General features: G+C 47.2%; 2 protein-coding genes across 2 annotated transcripts in view; one reads left to right on the forward strand and one right to left on the reverse strand.

The window, feature by feature from the left end:
* LOC134936066 (zinc finger protein 84-like) overlaps window positions 1–11,727 on the forward strand; it is a 47,267-nt gene extending 35,540 nt beyond the window's left edge. Inside the window, exon 2 of the mRNA XM_063930975.1 lies at window positions 4,828–11,727. Within this exon, the coding sequence (XP_063787045.1) occupies window positions 5,004–6,476 (1,473 nt within the window). The 5' untranslated portion in view covers window positions 4,828–5,003 and the 3' untranslated portion in view covers window positions 6,477–11,727. The remainder of the gene's footprint in view (window positions 1–4,827) is intronic.
* The window catches only part of LOC134936070 (gastrula zinc finger protein XlCGF17.1-like), a 392,476-nt gene that overhangs the window by 295,533 nt on the left and 79,303 nt on the right, over window positions 1–17,640 (reverse strand). The window lies entirely within an intron of this gene.

The following is a 17,640-nucleotide window of genomic DNA, read 5'->3' on the forward strand; positions in this document are numbered from 1 at the left end:
GAGCTAAGGGCCATTTACAATGCCCTAAGCCAAGCAAGACCCCTGCTTCAAAACCAGCCGGTACTGATTCAGTCAGACAACATCACGGCGGTCGCCCATGTGAACCGACAGGGCGGCACAAGAAGCAGGAGGGCAATGGCAGAAGCCACAAGGATTCTCCGATGGGCAGAAAATCACGTGTTAGCACTGTCAGCAGTGTTCATTCCGGGAGTGGACAACTGGGAAGCAGACTTCCTCAGCAGGCACGACCTCCACCCGGGAGAGTGGGGACTTCATCCAGAAGTCTTCCAAATGATTGTAAACCATTGGGAAAGGCCACAGGTGGATATGATGGCGTCCCGCCTCAACAAAAAGCTAAAAAGATATTGCGCCAGGTCAAGGGACCCTCAGGCGATAGCTGTGGACGCTCTAGTGACACCGTGGGTGTACCAGTCGGTTTATGTGTTCCATCCTCTGCCTCTCATACCCAAGGTACTGAGAATAATACGAAGGAGAGGAGTAAGAACTATACTCGTGGTTCCAGATTGGCCAAGAAGAACTTGGTACCCAGAACTTCAAGAGATGATCTCAGAGGACCCATGGCCTCTACCGCTCAGACGGGACCTGCTGCAGCAGGGACCCTGTCTATTCCAAGACTTACCGCGGCTGCGTTTGACGGCATGGCGGTTGAACACCGGATCCTAAAAGAAAAGGGCATTCCGGAGGAAGTAATTCCTACGCCGATTAAAGCCAGGAAAGATGTAACCGCAAATCATTATCACCGCATATGGCGAAAATATGTTGCGTGGCGTGAGGCCAGGAAGGCCCCAACGGAGGAATTGCAGCTGGGTCGCTTTCTGCACTTCCTACAGTCAGGGGTGTCTATGGGCCTAAAATTGGGTTCCATTAAGGTCCAGATTTCGGCTCTGTCGATTTTCTTCCAGAAAGAACTGGCTTCACTGCCTGAAGTTCAGACATTTGTTAAGGGAGTGCTGCATATTCAGACCCTTTTGTGCCTCCAGTGGCACCTTGGGATCTCAATGTGGTATTGGGTTTCCTAAAGTCACATTGGTTTGAGCCACTTAAAACCGTGGATTTGAAATATCTCACGTGGAAAGTGGTCATGCTGTTGGCCTTGGCTTCGGCCAGGCGTGTGTCAGAATTGGCGGCTTTGTCATGTAAAAGCCCTTATCTGATTTTCCATATGGATAGGGCAGAATTGAGGACTCGTCCCCAGTTTCTCCCTAAAGTGGTATCAGCTTTTCATTTGAACCAACCTATTGTGGTGCCTGCGGCTACTAGGGACTTGGAGGATTCCAAGTTACTGGACATAGTCAGGACCTTGAAAATATATGTTTCCAGGACGGCTGGAGTCAGGAAATCTGACTCACTATTTATCCTGTATGCACCCAACAAGATGGGTGCTCCTGCTTCGAAGCAGACTATTGCTCGCTGGATCTGTAGTACAATTCAGCTTGCGCATTCTGCGGCTGGACTGCCGCATCCTAAATCTGTGAAAGCCCATTCCACAAGGAAGGTGGGCTCTTCTTGGGCGGCTGCCCGAGGGGTCTCGGCTTTACAACTTTGCCGAGCTGCTACTTGGTCAGGGTCTAACACTTTTGCTAAATTTTACAAATTTTACAAATTTGATACCCTGGCTGAGGAGGACCTTGAGTTTGCTCATTCGGTGCTGCAGTTTCCCGCCCGTTTGGGAGCTTTGATATAATCCCCATGGTCCTTACGGAGTCCCAGCATCCAATTAGGACGTCGGAGAAAATAAGATTTTACTCACCGGTAAATCTATTTCTCGTAGTCCGTAGTGGATGCTGGGCGCCCATCCCAAGTGCGGATTGTTAACTAAAGGGTTATTGTTGAGCCATCTGTTGAGAGGCTCTGTTGTATTTCATGCTGTTAACTGGGTATAGTATCACGAGTTATACGGTGTGATTGGTGTGGCTGGTATGAGTCTTACCCGGGATTCAAAATCCTTCCTTATTGTGTCAGCTCTTCCGCGCACAGTATCTTAACAGAGGTCTGGAGGACGGTCATAGGGGGAGGATCCAGTGCACACCAGGTAGTACTAAAGCTTTCTTTAATTGTGCCCAGTCTCCTGCGGAGCCCGTATATTCCCCATGGTCCTTACGGAGTCCCAGCATCCACTACAGACTACGAGAAATAGATTTACCATGAGTAAAATCTTATTTTTTCTCTCTTTACATGTGTGGTATTTGATATTTTTACCTGAGGGTGAACACAAAACACACAGTTTATAGGTTGTGAAATACAAGTATAAGATTGAAGAGAACAAGCATTAGTAATATGACTTGTTACATTTGGAAGGCGCCTTAGTGGAGAATATTATATCCTAGAACTGTGAAAATGTTTTGCAGTAGGTGAAACTTCTTTATATCTTTGCTGGGCTGACTTCTGGATCTTGTTGCGCACTCTGTAAACCACTTATTTTCCTTGAGTTGGTGGGGTGTGGTCTGGACAACGGAGGCGTGTCCGGACCATTTGGGGGGGGCGGTCCGTGGTGGCTGCGTGATGTCACACGCAGCTGCTATGACCCAAAGCGCGGTGGGTAGCTCCCTGCCGCTGCACAGGAGCTATGCTGGCAGGGAGCTACTAGTCAGGTACATAAGCATCACCGCTGTGCGATGCTTTTATACCTGTGCGGGGTGGGTTGACCCTGACATGCACGGCAGACTTGCCCTGTGCTGGGCATCCCCCCGCATGTCAGAGGAAATGATCGTAGAAGTGCTAAATTTAGCACATCTACGTTCAACTTTGAATTCCCCCCTTAGTGTCTTTGTTTATTTAAATCAGGAACTTATCCTGCTGGCTTCTCAGCATTCCAGTTCTTCTAGTTCTGCGAGCCCATTTCATCTCCTGCATGTGATACACCCCTTAGCAATCTATATTGATCAGACTGCTTAGCAAGGCAGCGAGCTGGTCTTCCCTGCACACGTTTATGACATTTTACACATTCTCAATACCTTTTGTGTCTTGGGATGCCCGTTTTGGGTGTTGAGTGTTGCTCACGGTAATTCCAAAAGCATTCACACCCTTTATAAGCTCGCTGTGGGAAATCCTAGTGTATGCAGTTGCCCCCTGAATGGAGGTAGAGAAATGAGGATTTTGTGTAAGCAGTTGCCCCTCTGATTGGATGTAGGGCTTTTGTGTGATGACGGTTACAACTGTTTCTCATAGTCCATCTGGGTAATCTGCCTTCCCTCCCTTATAATATACTGTTGTCTTGTTTCTGGTTTCTGTTTTTTTAGTTTGAATGTGATGTCTCCATTAGGGCTTTGTTAGTGAAACAACTGGTGTCCTACTTGATGTAGGAGGGGTATACAGGGGAGAGAGCATCAATTAGGTTTAAGTAATTGATTTCTCCAAGTACCCAACTCTATGCCCAGTGTAAGCCATGTCCCCCAGTTTGACAATGAGAAACAGATTTTCAGGAAAGTACATAAGAAAATTCTGATTTTCTTTGTCGTGAACACAAGCACCAAACCTACCCGTGTCTCTTACATAGACATCTATGTGCTCTTGTATATACTGGTTGCTCAGGTTACAGATCCAGGAATTCTGCTGTTTCCTCTACACACGCTGCTCAGAATGATTGTAGTGTGTCACATTATCCCCATTTCCATGACTTGTGCAGAGAAAGTGGCAGCATCCTGGTGCATCAGCTGACGGGAGGTATGGACAGATTTGTAGCATATATCACCTATCTATGCTTTTTACAGGAGGTCAGAATATCATTACATAGATTTTTTTATGAAACCCTTTCTCCACACCTCTCCTCCCTTCCCCACTGTCCGCTCACTCCTGTGCATCTCTGACACTGGGGGGAGGGATCAGAGTTCTTACCAAGGGGGTATCCAATTGGCCTTGATAACACGATTTGAGATCGCAGCTAATGTTATCACACCTACCTCCCAAATCGTGTTATCGCAGCCTGCGCGCTCCCATTTATCACACCTATACTATTCCAAAATGGCAATAATAGGAAACACGTGATAATTCTAGCTGGCATTGGAGAAAGTGGGGAATTCTGCCTGTACCCCCAAAAAAATCAAACTAACTTAGGAAAACATTGTAGACGTCTATTAGTGGCCATAATAAAAATATTTACTGTCATTAAATTAGGTCAAATTTCTGTTATATGCATTTTTTTTTAAAAATGCATTAAGATTATATAAAGCAAATTTTTTTCAGCAAAATAAGTGCTCTCATTAAATTTGGGGTACATAAAAATGGGTATAAGTATATATTTGGGTGATTTTAGGGAACTTAAAAAAAAAAGTGGAAACCTAATAAAAAATAATTAAAAACTTCTTCTAAGTGCCTTATTAGTCATTCAGAGGGATGTACCAGGGATTCAGAACCAAATGGCAACATTTTTAATAGGGATTTTTCATTACTTACCATCAGCTCAAAGATGGTGAAGAGAAACCACGGTAAACCCTATGGAGACTTATCAATAATAACTTATCGCCACTAACACAATACCAAATGATTGTACTTGTGATAAGTTATCGATATACTGCAGCTAATTGGATACTTCCTAACTGTCATTTCATTCCAATTTGATAACATCATTTTATTATAATTTGATTTGTTTTATATATATATATATATATATATATATATATATGTTGTATCTGTGGCAGGAGCAATGTGGTCTCTGTACTGCACATCTGACTGGAAATGGGAGCCCAGCAATTAGGCAACATACATAAAGATACATCATGTTCCTTATACAATATAACACTACATCTGGTTACAATGGTGATCTTCAGGCTCTTAAATAACAGTTTTTATTTTTCTATTTTTTTACAGGCAACATAAAGAGCTGGAGTCCCACTAAGAATAGAAGACAGGGCTGCGGAAAGAGACGGCGTGGAAAGGCTCCTTGTTTCCTGATCTAGCCAACTAAAGATATAATTTCTCCTTAAGCCTCTGAATGGTTCAAAGAAACTATTTTCATTTTATGGATAGAAGTTTTTATCCATTACATGATGAGTCTCACAGAAGAGAGACCACATCTGTGCTCTGAGTGTGACCGAAGCTTTACATATAAATCACATCTTATCAGACATCAGAGGAGTCACACAGGAGAGAGACCACATCTGTGTTCTGAGTGTGACAGAAGCTTTACATATAAATCACATCTTATCAGACATCAGAGGAGTCACACAGGAGAGAGACCACATCTGTGTTCTGAGTGTGACAGAAGCTTTACATATAAATCACATCTTATCAGACATCAGAGGAGTCACACAGGAGAGAAACCATTTAAATGTTCTGAATGCAGCAAGTGTTTTTCCCATAAGTCACATCTTGTTACACATCAGAGGAGTCACACAGGAGAGAAACCATTTAAATGTTCTGAATGCAGCAAGTGTTTTTCCCGGAAGTCATCTCTTGTTATACATCAGAGGAGTCACACAGGAGAGAAACCATTTACATGTTCTGAATGCAGCAAGTGTTTTTCCGGGAAGTCACATCTTGTTATGCATCAGAGGAGTCACACTGGAGAGAAACCACATCTGTGCTCTGAATGTGACAGAAGCTTTACATGTAAATCACATCTTGTTACACATCAGAGGAGTCACACAGGAGAGAAACCACATCTGTGCTCTGAGTGTGACAGAAGCTTTACATGTAAATCACATCTTATCATACATCAGAGGAGTCACACAGGAGAGAAACCACATCTGTGCTCTGAGTGTGACAGAAGCTTTACATGTAAATCACATCTTATCATGCATCAGAGGAGTCACACAGGAGAGAGACCTTTTGAATGTTCTGAATGCAGCAAGTGTTTTTCCCAGAAGGCACATCTTGTTATACATCAGAGAGTTCACACAGGAGAAAAACCATTTGAATGTTCTGAATGCAGCAAGTGTTTTTCCCTGAAGTCATATCTTGTTATACATCAGTGGATTCACAGAGTAGAGAAACCATTTGAATGTTCTGAATGTAGCAAGTGTTTTTCCCAGAAGTTAGAGCTTGTTATACACCAGAGGAGTCACACAGGAGAAAACCCAATTATATGTCCTGAATGTAGCAAATGTTTTACCAGGAAGTCATATCTTGTTATACATCAGAGGATTCACACAGGAGAGAAAACATTTAAATGTTCTGAATGCAGCAAGTGTTTTTCCCATAAGTCACATCTTGTTACACATCAGAGGAGTCACACAGGAGAGAAACCATTTACATGTTCTGAATGTAGCAAGTGTTTTTCCCAGAAGTCACATCTGGTTATACATCAGAGGAGTCACACAGGAGAGAAACCATTTACATGTTCTGAATGCAGCAAGTGTTTTTCCCAGAAGTCATTTCTTATTAGACATCAGAGGAGTCACACAGGAGAGAAACCATTTATATGTTCTGAATGTAGCAAGTGTTTTACTAGAAAGAAAACACTCAGTAATCACATGCGGAGTCACTCTGAGGGCCTGAATGCAGCTTGTGTATCATAAGTAATGTAACTTATCACAACTATATGAATTCAATGGAGCCAATATTTATTTATTTTCTGAATGTGATGAGTGTTTTATATAAATCAGTCTTGATAAAGACAGGAGAGGTCAGACAAGTGGACCTGGAGGTACGTTTCCCCTTGGGAAGGTCTCTGTGTTAGGAACTAGAGCTGCAGTATAACAATAGCCAATGACCGTGGGACTGCAATTACTGAGCTCTGTAATAATAAGAATTTACTCACCGGTAATTCTATTTCTCGTAGTCCGTAGTGGATGCTGGGGACTCCGAAGGACCATGGGGAATAGACGGCTCCGCAGGAGACTGGGCACATCTAAAGAAAGATTTAGGACTATATCTGGTGTGCACTGGCTCCTCCCCCTATGACCCTCCTCCAAGCCTCAGTTAGGACACTGTGCCCGGAAGAGCTGACACAATAAGGAAGGATTTTGAATCCCGGGTAAGACTCATACCAGCCACACCAATCACACCATATAACTCGTGATAGGAACCCCGTTTAACAGTATGATAACAACGGAGCCTCTGAACAGATGGCTCACGATAACAACCCGATTTTTGTAACAATAACTATTTACAAGTATTGCAGACAATCCGCACTTGGGATGGGCGCCCAGCATCCACTACGGACTACGAGAAATAGAATTACCGGTGAGTAAATTCTTATTTTCTCTGACGTCCTAGTGGATGCTGGGGACTCCGAAGGACCATGGGGATTATACCAAAGCTCCCAAACGGGCGGGAGAGTACGGATGACTCTGCAGCACCGAATGAGAGAACTCCAGGTCCTCCTCAACCAGGGTATCAAATGTATAGAATTTTGCAAACGTGTTTGCCCCAAGTAGCAGCTCGGCAAAGTTGTAAAGCCGAGACCCCTCGGGCAGCCGCCCAAGATGAGCCCACCTTCCTTGTGGAATGGGCTTTTACTGATTTAGGCTGCGGTAATCCCACTGCAGAATGCGCCAGCTGAATAGTGCTACAAATCCAGCGCACGATGGTCTGCTTAGAAGCAGGAGCACCCAGCTTGTTGGGTGCATACAGGATAAACAGCGAGTCAGTTTTCCTGACTCCAGCCGTCCTGGAAACATATATTTTCAGGGCCCTGACTACGTCCAGTAACCTGGAATCCTCCAAGTTCCTAGTAGCCGCAGGCACCACAATAGGTTGGTTCAAGTGAAAAGCTGATACCACCTACGGGAGAAACTGAGGATGAGTCCTCAACTCTGCCCTATACATATGGAAGATCAGATAAGGGCTTTTACAAGACAAAGCCACCAATTCTGACACACGCCTGGCCGAAGCCAGGGCCAACAGCATGACCACTTTCCACGTGAGATATTTCAAATCTACAGTCTTAAGTGGCTCAAACCAATGTGATTTCAGGAACTCCAAAACCACGTTGAGATCCCAAGGTGCCACCGGGGGCACAAAAGGAGGTTGAATATGCAGAGCTCCTTTGACAAAAGTCTGAACTTCAGGCAGTGAAGCCAGTTCTTTCTGGAAGAAAATCGACAGAGCCAAAATCTGGACCTTAATTGACCCCAATTTGAGGCCCATCGTCACCCCTGCTTGCAGGAAATGCAAGAATCGACCCAGTTGAAATTCCTCCGTTGGGGCCTTCCTGGCCTCACACCAAGCAACATATTTCCGCCAAATGCGGTGATAATGTTTTGCAGTGACATCCTTCCTGGCCTTGATCACGGTAGGGATGACTTCCTCCGGATTGCCTTTTTCCTTCAGGATCCGGTGTTCACCCGCCATGCCGTCAAACGCAGCCGTGGTAAGTCTTGGAGCAGGCAGGGCCCCTGCTGCAGCAGTTCCCGCCATAGCGGTAGAGGCCATGGGTCCTCTGAAATCATCTCTTGAAGTTCCGGGTACCAAGCTCTTCTTGGCCAATCCGGAACCACGAGTATAGTTTTCACTCCTCGCCTTCGTATTATTCTCAGTACCTTGGGAATGAGAGGCAGAGGAGGAAACACATAAACCGACTGGTACACCCACGGTGTTACTAAAGCGTCCACAGCGATCGCCTGAGGGTCCCTTGACCAGGCGCAATATCTTTTTAGCTTTTTGTTGAGTCGGGACGCCGTCATGTCCACCTGTGGTCTTTCCCAACGGTTTACCAGCATTTTGAAGACTTCTGAATGAAGTCCCCATTCTCCCGGGTGGAGGTCGTGCCTGCTGAGGAAGTCTGCTTCCCAGTTGTCCACTCCCAGAATGAACACTGCTGACAGTGCTAACACGTGATTTTCCGCCCATCGGAGAATCCTTGTGGCTTCTGCCATTGCGCTCCTGCTTCTTGTGCCGCCCTGTCTGTTTACATGGGCGACTGCCGTGATGTTGTCTGATTGGATCAGTACCGGCTGGTACTGATGCAGGGGTCTTGCTCGACTTAGGGCATTGTAAATGGCCCTTAGCTCCAGAATATTTATGTGAAGTGAAATCTCCTGAGTTGACCACAGTCCTTGGAAATTTCTTCCCTGTGTGACTGCACCCCAGCCCCGAAGGCTGGCATCCGTGGTCACCAGGACCCAGTCCTGTATTCCGAATCTGCGGCCCTCTGGTAGATGAGCCCTCTGCAGCCACCACAGCAGCGACACCCTGGTCCTTGCCGACAGGGTTATCCGCTGCTGCATCTGGAGATGGGACCCGGACCATTTGTCCAAGAGGTCCCACTGGAAAATCCTTGCGTGGAACCTTCCGAATGGAATTGCTTCGTACGAAGCTACCATTTTTCCCAGGACTCGTGTGCATTGATGTACCGACACCTGTCCTGGTTTGAGGTTTCTGACTAGAGATGACAACTCCTCGGCTTTTTCCACTGGAAGAAACACTTTTTTCTGGTCTGTGTCCAGAATCATTCCCAGGAACAGAAGACGTGTCGTCGGGACCTGCTGTGACTTTGGAATATTGAGAATCCAGCCGTGCTGTTGCAGCACTTCCCGAGAAAGTGCTACCCCCACTACCAACTGTTCCTTGGACCTCGCCTTTATCAGGAGATCGTCCAAGTACGAGATAATGAAAACTCCCTTCTTGCGAAGGAGCATCATCATTTCGACCATTACCTTGGTAAAGACCCGCGTTGCCGTGGATAACCCAAACGGCAGCGTCTGGAACTGATAGTGACAGTCCTGTACCACAAATCTGAGGTACTCCTGGTGAGGAGGGTAAATGCGGACATGCAGGTACGCATCCTTGATGTCCAGGGAGACCATGTAATCCCCCTCGTCCAGGCTCGCAATAACCGCCCTGAGCGATTCCATCTTGAACTTGAAACTTTTGATATAAGTGTTCAAGGATTTTAAATTTAAGATGGCTCTCACCGAACCGTCCAGTTTCGGTACCACAAACATTGTGGAATAGTAACCCTTTCCTTGTTGAAGGAGGGGTACCTTGACAATCACTTGCTGTGAATACAGTTTTTGAATAGCCACCAACACTGCCTCCCTGGCAGAGGGAGTTGCCGGTAAGGCAGATTTTAGGAAACAGCGGGGGGGGGGGGGGGGGTGGAGACGTCTCGAATTCCAGCCTGTACCCCTGAGATACTACTTGAAGGACCCAGAAATCCACCTGTGAGAGGGCCCACTGTGCGCTGAAATTTCTGAGACGGGCCCCCACCATACCCGGGTCCGCCTGAGCAGCCCCAGCGTCATGCTGTGGACTTACCGGACGCAGGGGAGGACTTCTGCTCTTGGGAACTAGCTGTATGCTGCAGCTTTTTCCCTCTACCTTTGCCTCTCGGCAGAAAGGATGAGCCTCTAGCCCTCTTGCTTTTCTGGGGCCGAAAGGACTGCACCTCATAATACGGTGCTTTCTTTTGCTGTGGAGTAGCCTGTGGCAAAAAGGTCGATTTCCCAGCAGTGGCTGTGGAAACGAGGTCTGAAAGACCATCCCCAAACAGTTCCACTCCCTTATAGGGCAGAACTTCCATGTGCCGTTTCGAGTCGGCATCTCCTGACCATTGCCGAGTCCATAAACCCCTTCTGGCGGCAATGGACATAGCACTTATTTTTTATGCCAGCCGGCAAATATCCCTCTGTGCATCATGCATGTATAAGACGGCATCTTTTATATGCTCTATCGTCAGCAAAATATTGTCCCTATCCATAGTATCAATATTATCTGACAGGGAATCTGACCACGCAGCTGCAGCACTGCACATCCATGCCGATGCAATAGCTGGTCTCAATATAATGCCCGTGTGTGTGTAAATAGCTTTAAGGGTATTTTCCTGCTTCCTATCAGCAGGTTCCTTTAGGGTGGCCGTATCCGGAGACGGTAGTGCCACCTTTTTTGATAAGCGTGTCAGCGCTTTATCTACCCTAGGGGGTGTTTCCCAACGTGACCTATCCTCTGGCGGGAAAGGGTACGCTGCCAACAACCGTTTAGAAATTATCAATTTCTTATCTGGGGAAGTCCACGCTTCCTCACACACCTCATTTAATTCCTCAGATGCAGGAAAAACTACTGGTAGTTTTTTTCTCACCAAACATAATACCCTTTTTTGTGGTACCTGGGGTATTATCAGAAATGTGTAATACATTTTTCATTGCCTCAATCATGTAACGGGTGGACCTATTGGAGGGTACACTAGTCTCATCGTCGTCGACACTGGAGTCAGTATCCGTATCGACATCTGTATCTGTCATCTGAGGTAGCGGGCGTTTTAAAGCCCCTGATGACACTTGAGACGCTGGAACAGGCACAAGCTGAGTAGCCGGCTGTCCTATGTCGTCAAACCTTTTGTGTAAGGAGTTGACACTGTCACGTAATTCCTTCCATAAGTCCATCCACACAGGTGTCGAACCCTCCCCCCCCCCCCCCCAGCGCCCTACACCCATCAGTGACCGGAGTGTGTGGTGTGCATGAGGATCAATGGCGCACAGCTGCAGTGCTGTGCGCTACCTTGGAGAAGACAGAAGTCTTCAGCCGCCGATTTTCCGGACCACTTCTTGCTTCTGGCTCTGTAAGGGGGACGGCGGCACGGCTCCGGGAACGGACAACGAGGTCGGGTCCTGTGTGCGAACCCTCTGGATCTAATGGTGTCCAGTAGCCTAAGAAGCCCAAGCTACCACCAGTTAGGTAGGTTCGCTTCTTCTCCCCTTAGTCCCTTGGTGCAGTGAGCCTGTTGCCAGCAGGTCTCACTGTAAAATAAAAAACCTAAATTATACTTTCTTTCTAGGAGCTCAGGAGAGCCTCCCAGTGTGCAACCAGCTCGGCCGGGCACAGAAATCTAACTGAGGCTTGGAGGAGGGTCATAGGGGGAGGAGCCAGTGCACACCAGATAGTCCTAAATCTTTCTTTAGATGTGCCCAGTCTCCTGCGGGGCCGTCTATTCCCCATGGTCCTTCGGAGTCCCCAGCATCCACTAGGACGTCAGAGAAATACAGCTGTTCTGCTCATGCAGGTGCTGGGACTAGTAGAGAGTTCCAGCAGCTCCTCTCAGTGCTGGGATTCCTTCTCTGACCAGCAGGTCTATGAGTACTGGGTATTTCTACAGGAACAATGTATGCTGCTCTGTTTCACCGTGGGTTATTGTATGGGGTGTTATTTGTAACCACTTTTTAGATGCCATTTTGTCCATGTTTAACTCCATTTTGTATATGTATGACCTCATTGCTTTATATACTGTACATACATTTTATTAGGATTAGTGCTTTGCAGACATATAGGCACCAGTTAGAAATATAGTGTCACGTTAAGTTACAAGTTTTCTTTCACCTTTGACATAGTGTGAAAGACATAGTGAATGGGAAGTGTATACAGCTTTTAGGATGGCTGATTATAATAAATATGTTCCTGTTATCAGTATCTCAGATGGAAACTGTCTAGTAAGATGTTTGGGGTATTGTGTTCATAAGTAGGGGAAAGGGTACAGTTGTCTAGAATAACATAAATGATGTTATCCTGAATGACTACTGCACCCAGCGTCACAGACCCTGAATGTAATATCTGGTAAGACAATGTTAGTGTATCCTTGCAGGGTTATAAAGCCTAGAGACTTACACATAGCAAGTAGTTCTGATGGAAGCTAGGTCTGGCTGCAGCGGACCTAGACTTCTACAAACCCCCTCCAGCTTGTAACTTGCGACAAAGTTATTAGGCGGGACCCTAGAGAATGACTGAACTACATTATTTAAACTACTTAATCGATGACCATCATCTGGGACAGATCTTATAACATCTGGGATAAGAACTGAGTGTTTTAATTTGTTCTTGTTATTATTGTAACTGACTAGAACTTGTTACTTGCATGTTTTCATTTCTCTGACGTCCTAAGTGGATGCTGGGGACTCCGTCAGGACCATGGGGAATAGCGGCTCCGCAGGAGACAGGGCACAAAAGTAAAAGCTTTAGGATCAGGTGGTGTGCACTGGCTCCTCCCCCTATGACCCTCCTCCAAGCCTCAGTTAAGATTTTGTGCCCGGCCGAGAAGGGTGCAATCTAGGTGGCTCTCCTAAAGAGCTGCTTAGAGTAAAAGTTTTATTAGTTTTTTTATTTTCAGTGAGTCCTGCTGGCAACAGGCTCACTGCAACGAGGGACTTAGGGGAGAAGAAGTGAACTCACCTGCGTGCAGGATGGATTGGCTTCTTAGGCTACTGGACACTAGCTCCAGAGGGACGATCACAGGTACAGCCTGGATGGGTCACCGGAGCCGCGCCGCCGACCCCCTTGCAGATGCTGAAGAGAGAAGAGGTCCAGAAATCGGCGGCTGAAGACTTCTCAGTCTTCATGAGGTAGCGCACAGCACTGCAGCTGTGCGCCATTGCTCTCAGCACACTTCACACCAACGGTCACTGAGGGTGCAGGGCGCTGGGGGGGGCGCCCTGGGCAGCAATGAAAGTACCTATACTGGCTAAAAAATACATCACATATAGCCTCTGGGGCTATATGGATGTATTTAACCCCTGCCAGGTTGTCTGAAAAACGGGAGAAGAAGCCCGCCGAAAAGGGAGCGGGGCCTATTCTCCTCAGCACACAGCGCCATTTTCCCTCACAGAACTGCTGGTGGGAAGGCTCCCAGGCTCTCCCCTGCACTGCACTACAGAAACAGGGTTAAAACAGAGAGGGGGGGCACTTATTTGGCGATATGATTATATATTAAGATGCTATAAGGGAAAACACTTATATAAAGGTTGTCCCTGTATAATTATAGCGTTTTGGTGTGTGCTGGCAAACTCTCCCTCTGTCTCCCCAAAGGGCTAGTGGGGTCCTGTCCTCTATCAGAGCATTCCCTGTGTGTGTGCTGTGTGTCGGTACGTGTGTGTCGACATGTATGAGGACGATGTTGGTGAGGAGGTGGAGCAATTGCCTGTAATGGTGATGTCACTCTCTAGGGAGTCGACACCGAAATGGATGGCTTTTTTAGGGAATTACGTGATAATGTCAACACGCTGCAAGGTCAGTTGACGACATGAGACGGCCGGCAAACAAATTAGTACCTGCCCAGGCGTCTCATACACCGTCAGGGGCTTTAAAATGCCCATTTAACTAAGTCGTCGACACAGACACGGACACTGACTCCAGTGTCGACGGTGAAGAAACAAACGTATTTTCCTTTAGGGTCACACGTTACATGTTAAGGGCAATGAAGGAGGTGTTACATATTTCTGATACTACAAGTACCACAAAAAAGGGTATTATGTGGGGTGTGAAAAAACTACCTGTAGTTTTTCCTGAATCAGATAAATTAAATGAAGTGTGTGATGATGCGTGGGTTTCCCCCGATAGAAAATTATTGGCGGTATACCCTTTCCCGGCAGAAGTTAGGGCGCGTTGGGAAACACCCCTTAGGGTGGATAAGGCGCTCACACGCTTATCAAAACAAGTGGCGTTACCGTCTCCAGATACGGCCGCCCTCAAGGAGCCAGCTGATAGGAGGCTGGAAAATATCCTAAAAAGTATATACACACATACTGGTGTTATACTGCGACCAACAATCGCCTCAGCCTGGATGTGCAGCGCTGGGGTGGCTTGGTCGGATTCCCTGACTGAAAATATTGATACCCTTGACAGGGACAGTATTTTATTGACTATAGAGCATTTTAAAGGATGCATTTCTATATATGCGAGATGCACAGAGGGATATTTGCACTCTGGCATCAAGAGTAAGTGCGATGTCCATATCTGCAAGAAGATGTTTATGGACACGACAGTGGTCAGGTGATGCAGATTCCAAACGGCACATGGAAGTATTGCCGTATAAAGGGGAGGAGTTATTTGGGGTCGGTCCATCGGACCTGGTGGCCACGGCAACAGCTGGAAAATCCACCTTTTTACCCCAAGTCACATCTCAGCAGAAAAAGACACCGTCTTTTCAGCCTCAGTCCTTTCGTCCCCATAAGGGCAAGCTGGCAAAAGGCCAGTCATATCTGCCCAGGGATAGAGGAAAGGGAAGAAGACTGCAGCAGGCAGCCCATTCCCAGGAACAGAAGCCCTTCACCGCTTCTGCCAAGTCCTCAGCATGACGCTGGGGCCGTACAAGCGGACTCAGGTGCGGTGGGGGGTCGTCTCAAGAGTTTCAGCACGCAGTGGGCTCACTCGCAAGTGGACCCCTGGATCCTACAAGTAGTATCCCAGGGGGGTACAGATTGGAAATTCGAGACGTCTCCCCCTCGCAGGTTCCTGAAGTCTGCTTTACCAACGTCTCCCTCCGACAGGGAGGCAGTATTGGAAACAATTCACATGCTGTATTCCCAGCAGGTGATAATCAAAGTACCCCTCCTACAACAAGGAAAGGGGTATTATTCCACACTATATTGTGGTACTGAAGCCAGACGGCTCGGTGAGACCTATTCTAAATCTGAAATATTTGAACACTTACATACAAAGGTTCAAATCAAGATGGAGTCACTCAGAGCAGTGATAGCGAACCAGGAAGAAGGGGACTATATGGTGTCCCTGGACATCAGGGATGCTTACCTCCATGTCCCAATTTGCCCTTCTCACCAAGGGTACCTCAGGTTCGTGGTACAGAACTGTCACTATCAGTTTCAGACGCTGCCGTTTGGACTGTCCACGGCACCCCGGGTCTTTACCAAGGTAATGGCCGAAATGATGATTCTTCTTAAAAGAAAATGGACGATGTCCTGATAAGGGCAAGGTCCAGAGAACAGTTGGAGGTCGGAGTAGCACTATCTCAAGTAGTTCTACGACAGCACGGGTGGATTCTAAATATTCCAAAATCGCAGCTGTTTCCGACGACACGTCTACTGTTCCTAGGGATGATTCTGGACACAGTCCAGAAAAGGGTGTTTCTCCCGGAGAAGAAAGCCAGGGAGTTATCCGAGCTAGTCAGGAACCTCCTAAAACCAGGAAAAGTGTCAGTGCATCATTGCACAAGGGTCCTGGGAAAAATGGTGGCTTCTTACGAAGCGATTCCATTCGGCAGATTTCACACAAGAACTTTTCAGTGAAATCTGCTGGAAAAATGGTCCGGATCGCATCTTCAGATGCATCAGCGGATAACCCTGTCTCCAAGGACAAGGGTGTTTCTTCTGCGGTGGCTGCAGAGTGCTAATCTATTAAAGGGCCGCAGATTTGGCATTCAGGACTGGGTCCTTGTGACCACGGATGCCAGCCTGAGAGGCTGGGGAGCAGTCACACAAGGAAAAAATTTCCAGGGAGTGTGATCAAGTCTGGAGACTTCTCTCCACATAAATATACTGGAGCTAAGGGCAAATTGCAATGCTCTAAGCTTAGCAAGACCTCTGCTTCAAGGTCAGCCGGTATTGATCCAGTCGGACAACATCACGGCAGTCGCCCACGTAAACAGACAGGGCGGCACAAGAAGCAGGAGGGCAATGGCAGAAACTGCAAGGATTCTTCGCTGGGCGGAAAATCATGGGATAGCACTGTCAGCAGTGTTCATTCCGGGAGTGGAAAACTGGGAAGCAGACTTCCTCAGCAGGCACGACCTCCTCCCGGGAGAGTGGGGACTTCATCGGGAAGTCTTCCACATGATTGTGAACCGTTGGGAAAGACCAAAGGTGGACATGATGGCGTCCCGCCTGAACAAAAAACTGGACAGGTATTGCGCCAGGTCAAGAGACCCTCAGGCAATAGCTGTGGACGTTCTGGTAACACCGTGGGTGTACCAGTCGGTGTATGTGTTCCCTCCTCTGCTTCTCATACCCAAGGTACTGAGAATTATAAGACGTAGAGGAGTAAGAACTATACTCGTGGCTCCGGATTGGCCAAGAAGGACTTGGTACCCGGAACTTCAAGAAATGCTCACAGAGGACTCATGGCCTCTGCCGCTAAGAAGGGACTTGCTTCAGCAAGTACCATGTCTGTTCCAAGACTTACCGCGGCTGCGTTTGACGGCATGGCGGTGGAACGCCGGATCCTAAGGGAAAAAGGCGTTACGGAAGAGGTCATTCCTACCCTGGTCAAAGCCAGGAAGGAGGTGACCGCACAACATTATCACCACATGTGGCGAAAATATGTTGCGTGGTACGAGGCCAGTAAGGCCCGATGGAGGAATTTCAACTAGGTCGATTCCTGCATTTCCTGCAAACAGGAGTGTCTATGGGCCCCAAATTGGGGTCCATTAAGGTTCAAATTTCGGCCCTGTCAATTTTTCTTCCAGAAAGAATTGGCTTCAGTTCCTGAAGTCCAGAAGTTTGTCAAGGGAGTGCTGCGTGTGCAGCCCCCTTTTGTGCCTCCGGTGGCACTGTGGGATCTCAGTGTGGTTCTGGGATTCCTCAGATCACATTGGTTTGGGCCGCTCAAATCTGTGGATTTGAAATGTCTCACATGAAAAGTGACCATGCTGTTGGCCCTGGCCTCGGCCAGGCGAGTGTCAGAATTGGCGGCTTTGTCTCACAAAGCCCATATCTGATTGTCCATTCGGACAGGGCAGAGCTGCGGACTCGTCCCCAGTTTCTCCTTAAGGTGGTGTCAGCGTTTCACCTGCACCAGCTTATTGTGGTACCTACGGCTGCTAGGGACTTGGAGGACTCCAAGTTGCTAGATGTTGTCAGGGTGGAAACGGGGCCTGGACTGCACACCCTGGCTTATTATAATGGGATGTGCTACCTTGCTGGGACTAAGTACTGTAGTACTACAACTTAGGAACAAAGGGTGCAGGTGCACCATACACCATTAAAATTATTATAACCGTAATATAATATTCGAGGTTCTTGG

Source organism: Pseudophryne corroboree, chromosome 6 (assembly GCF_028390025.1).
Source record: "Pseudophryne corroboree isolate aPseCor3 chromosome 6, aPseCor3.hap2, whole genome shotgun sequence".
Classification (NCBI taxonomy): Eukaryota; Metazoa; Chordata; class Amphibia; order Anura; family Myobatrachidae; genus Pseudophryne; species Pseudophryne corroboree.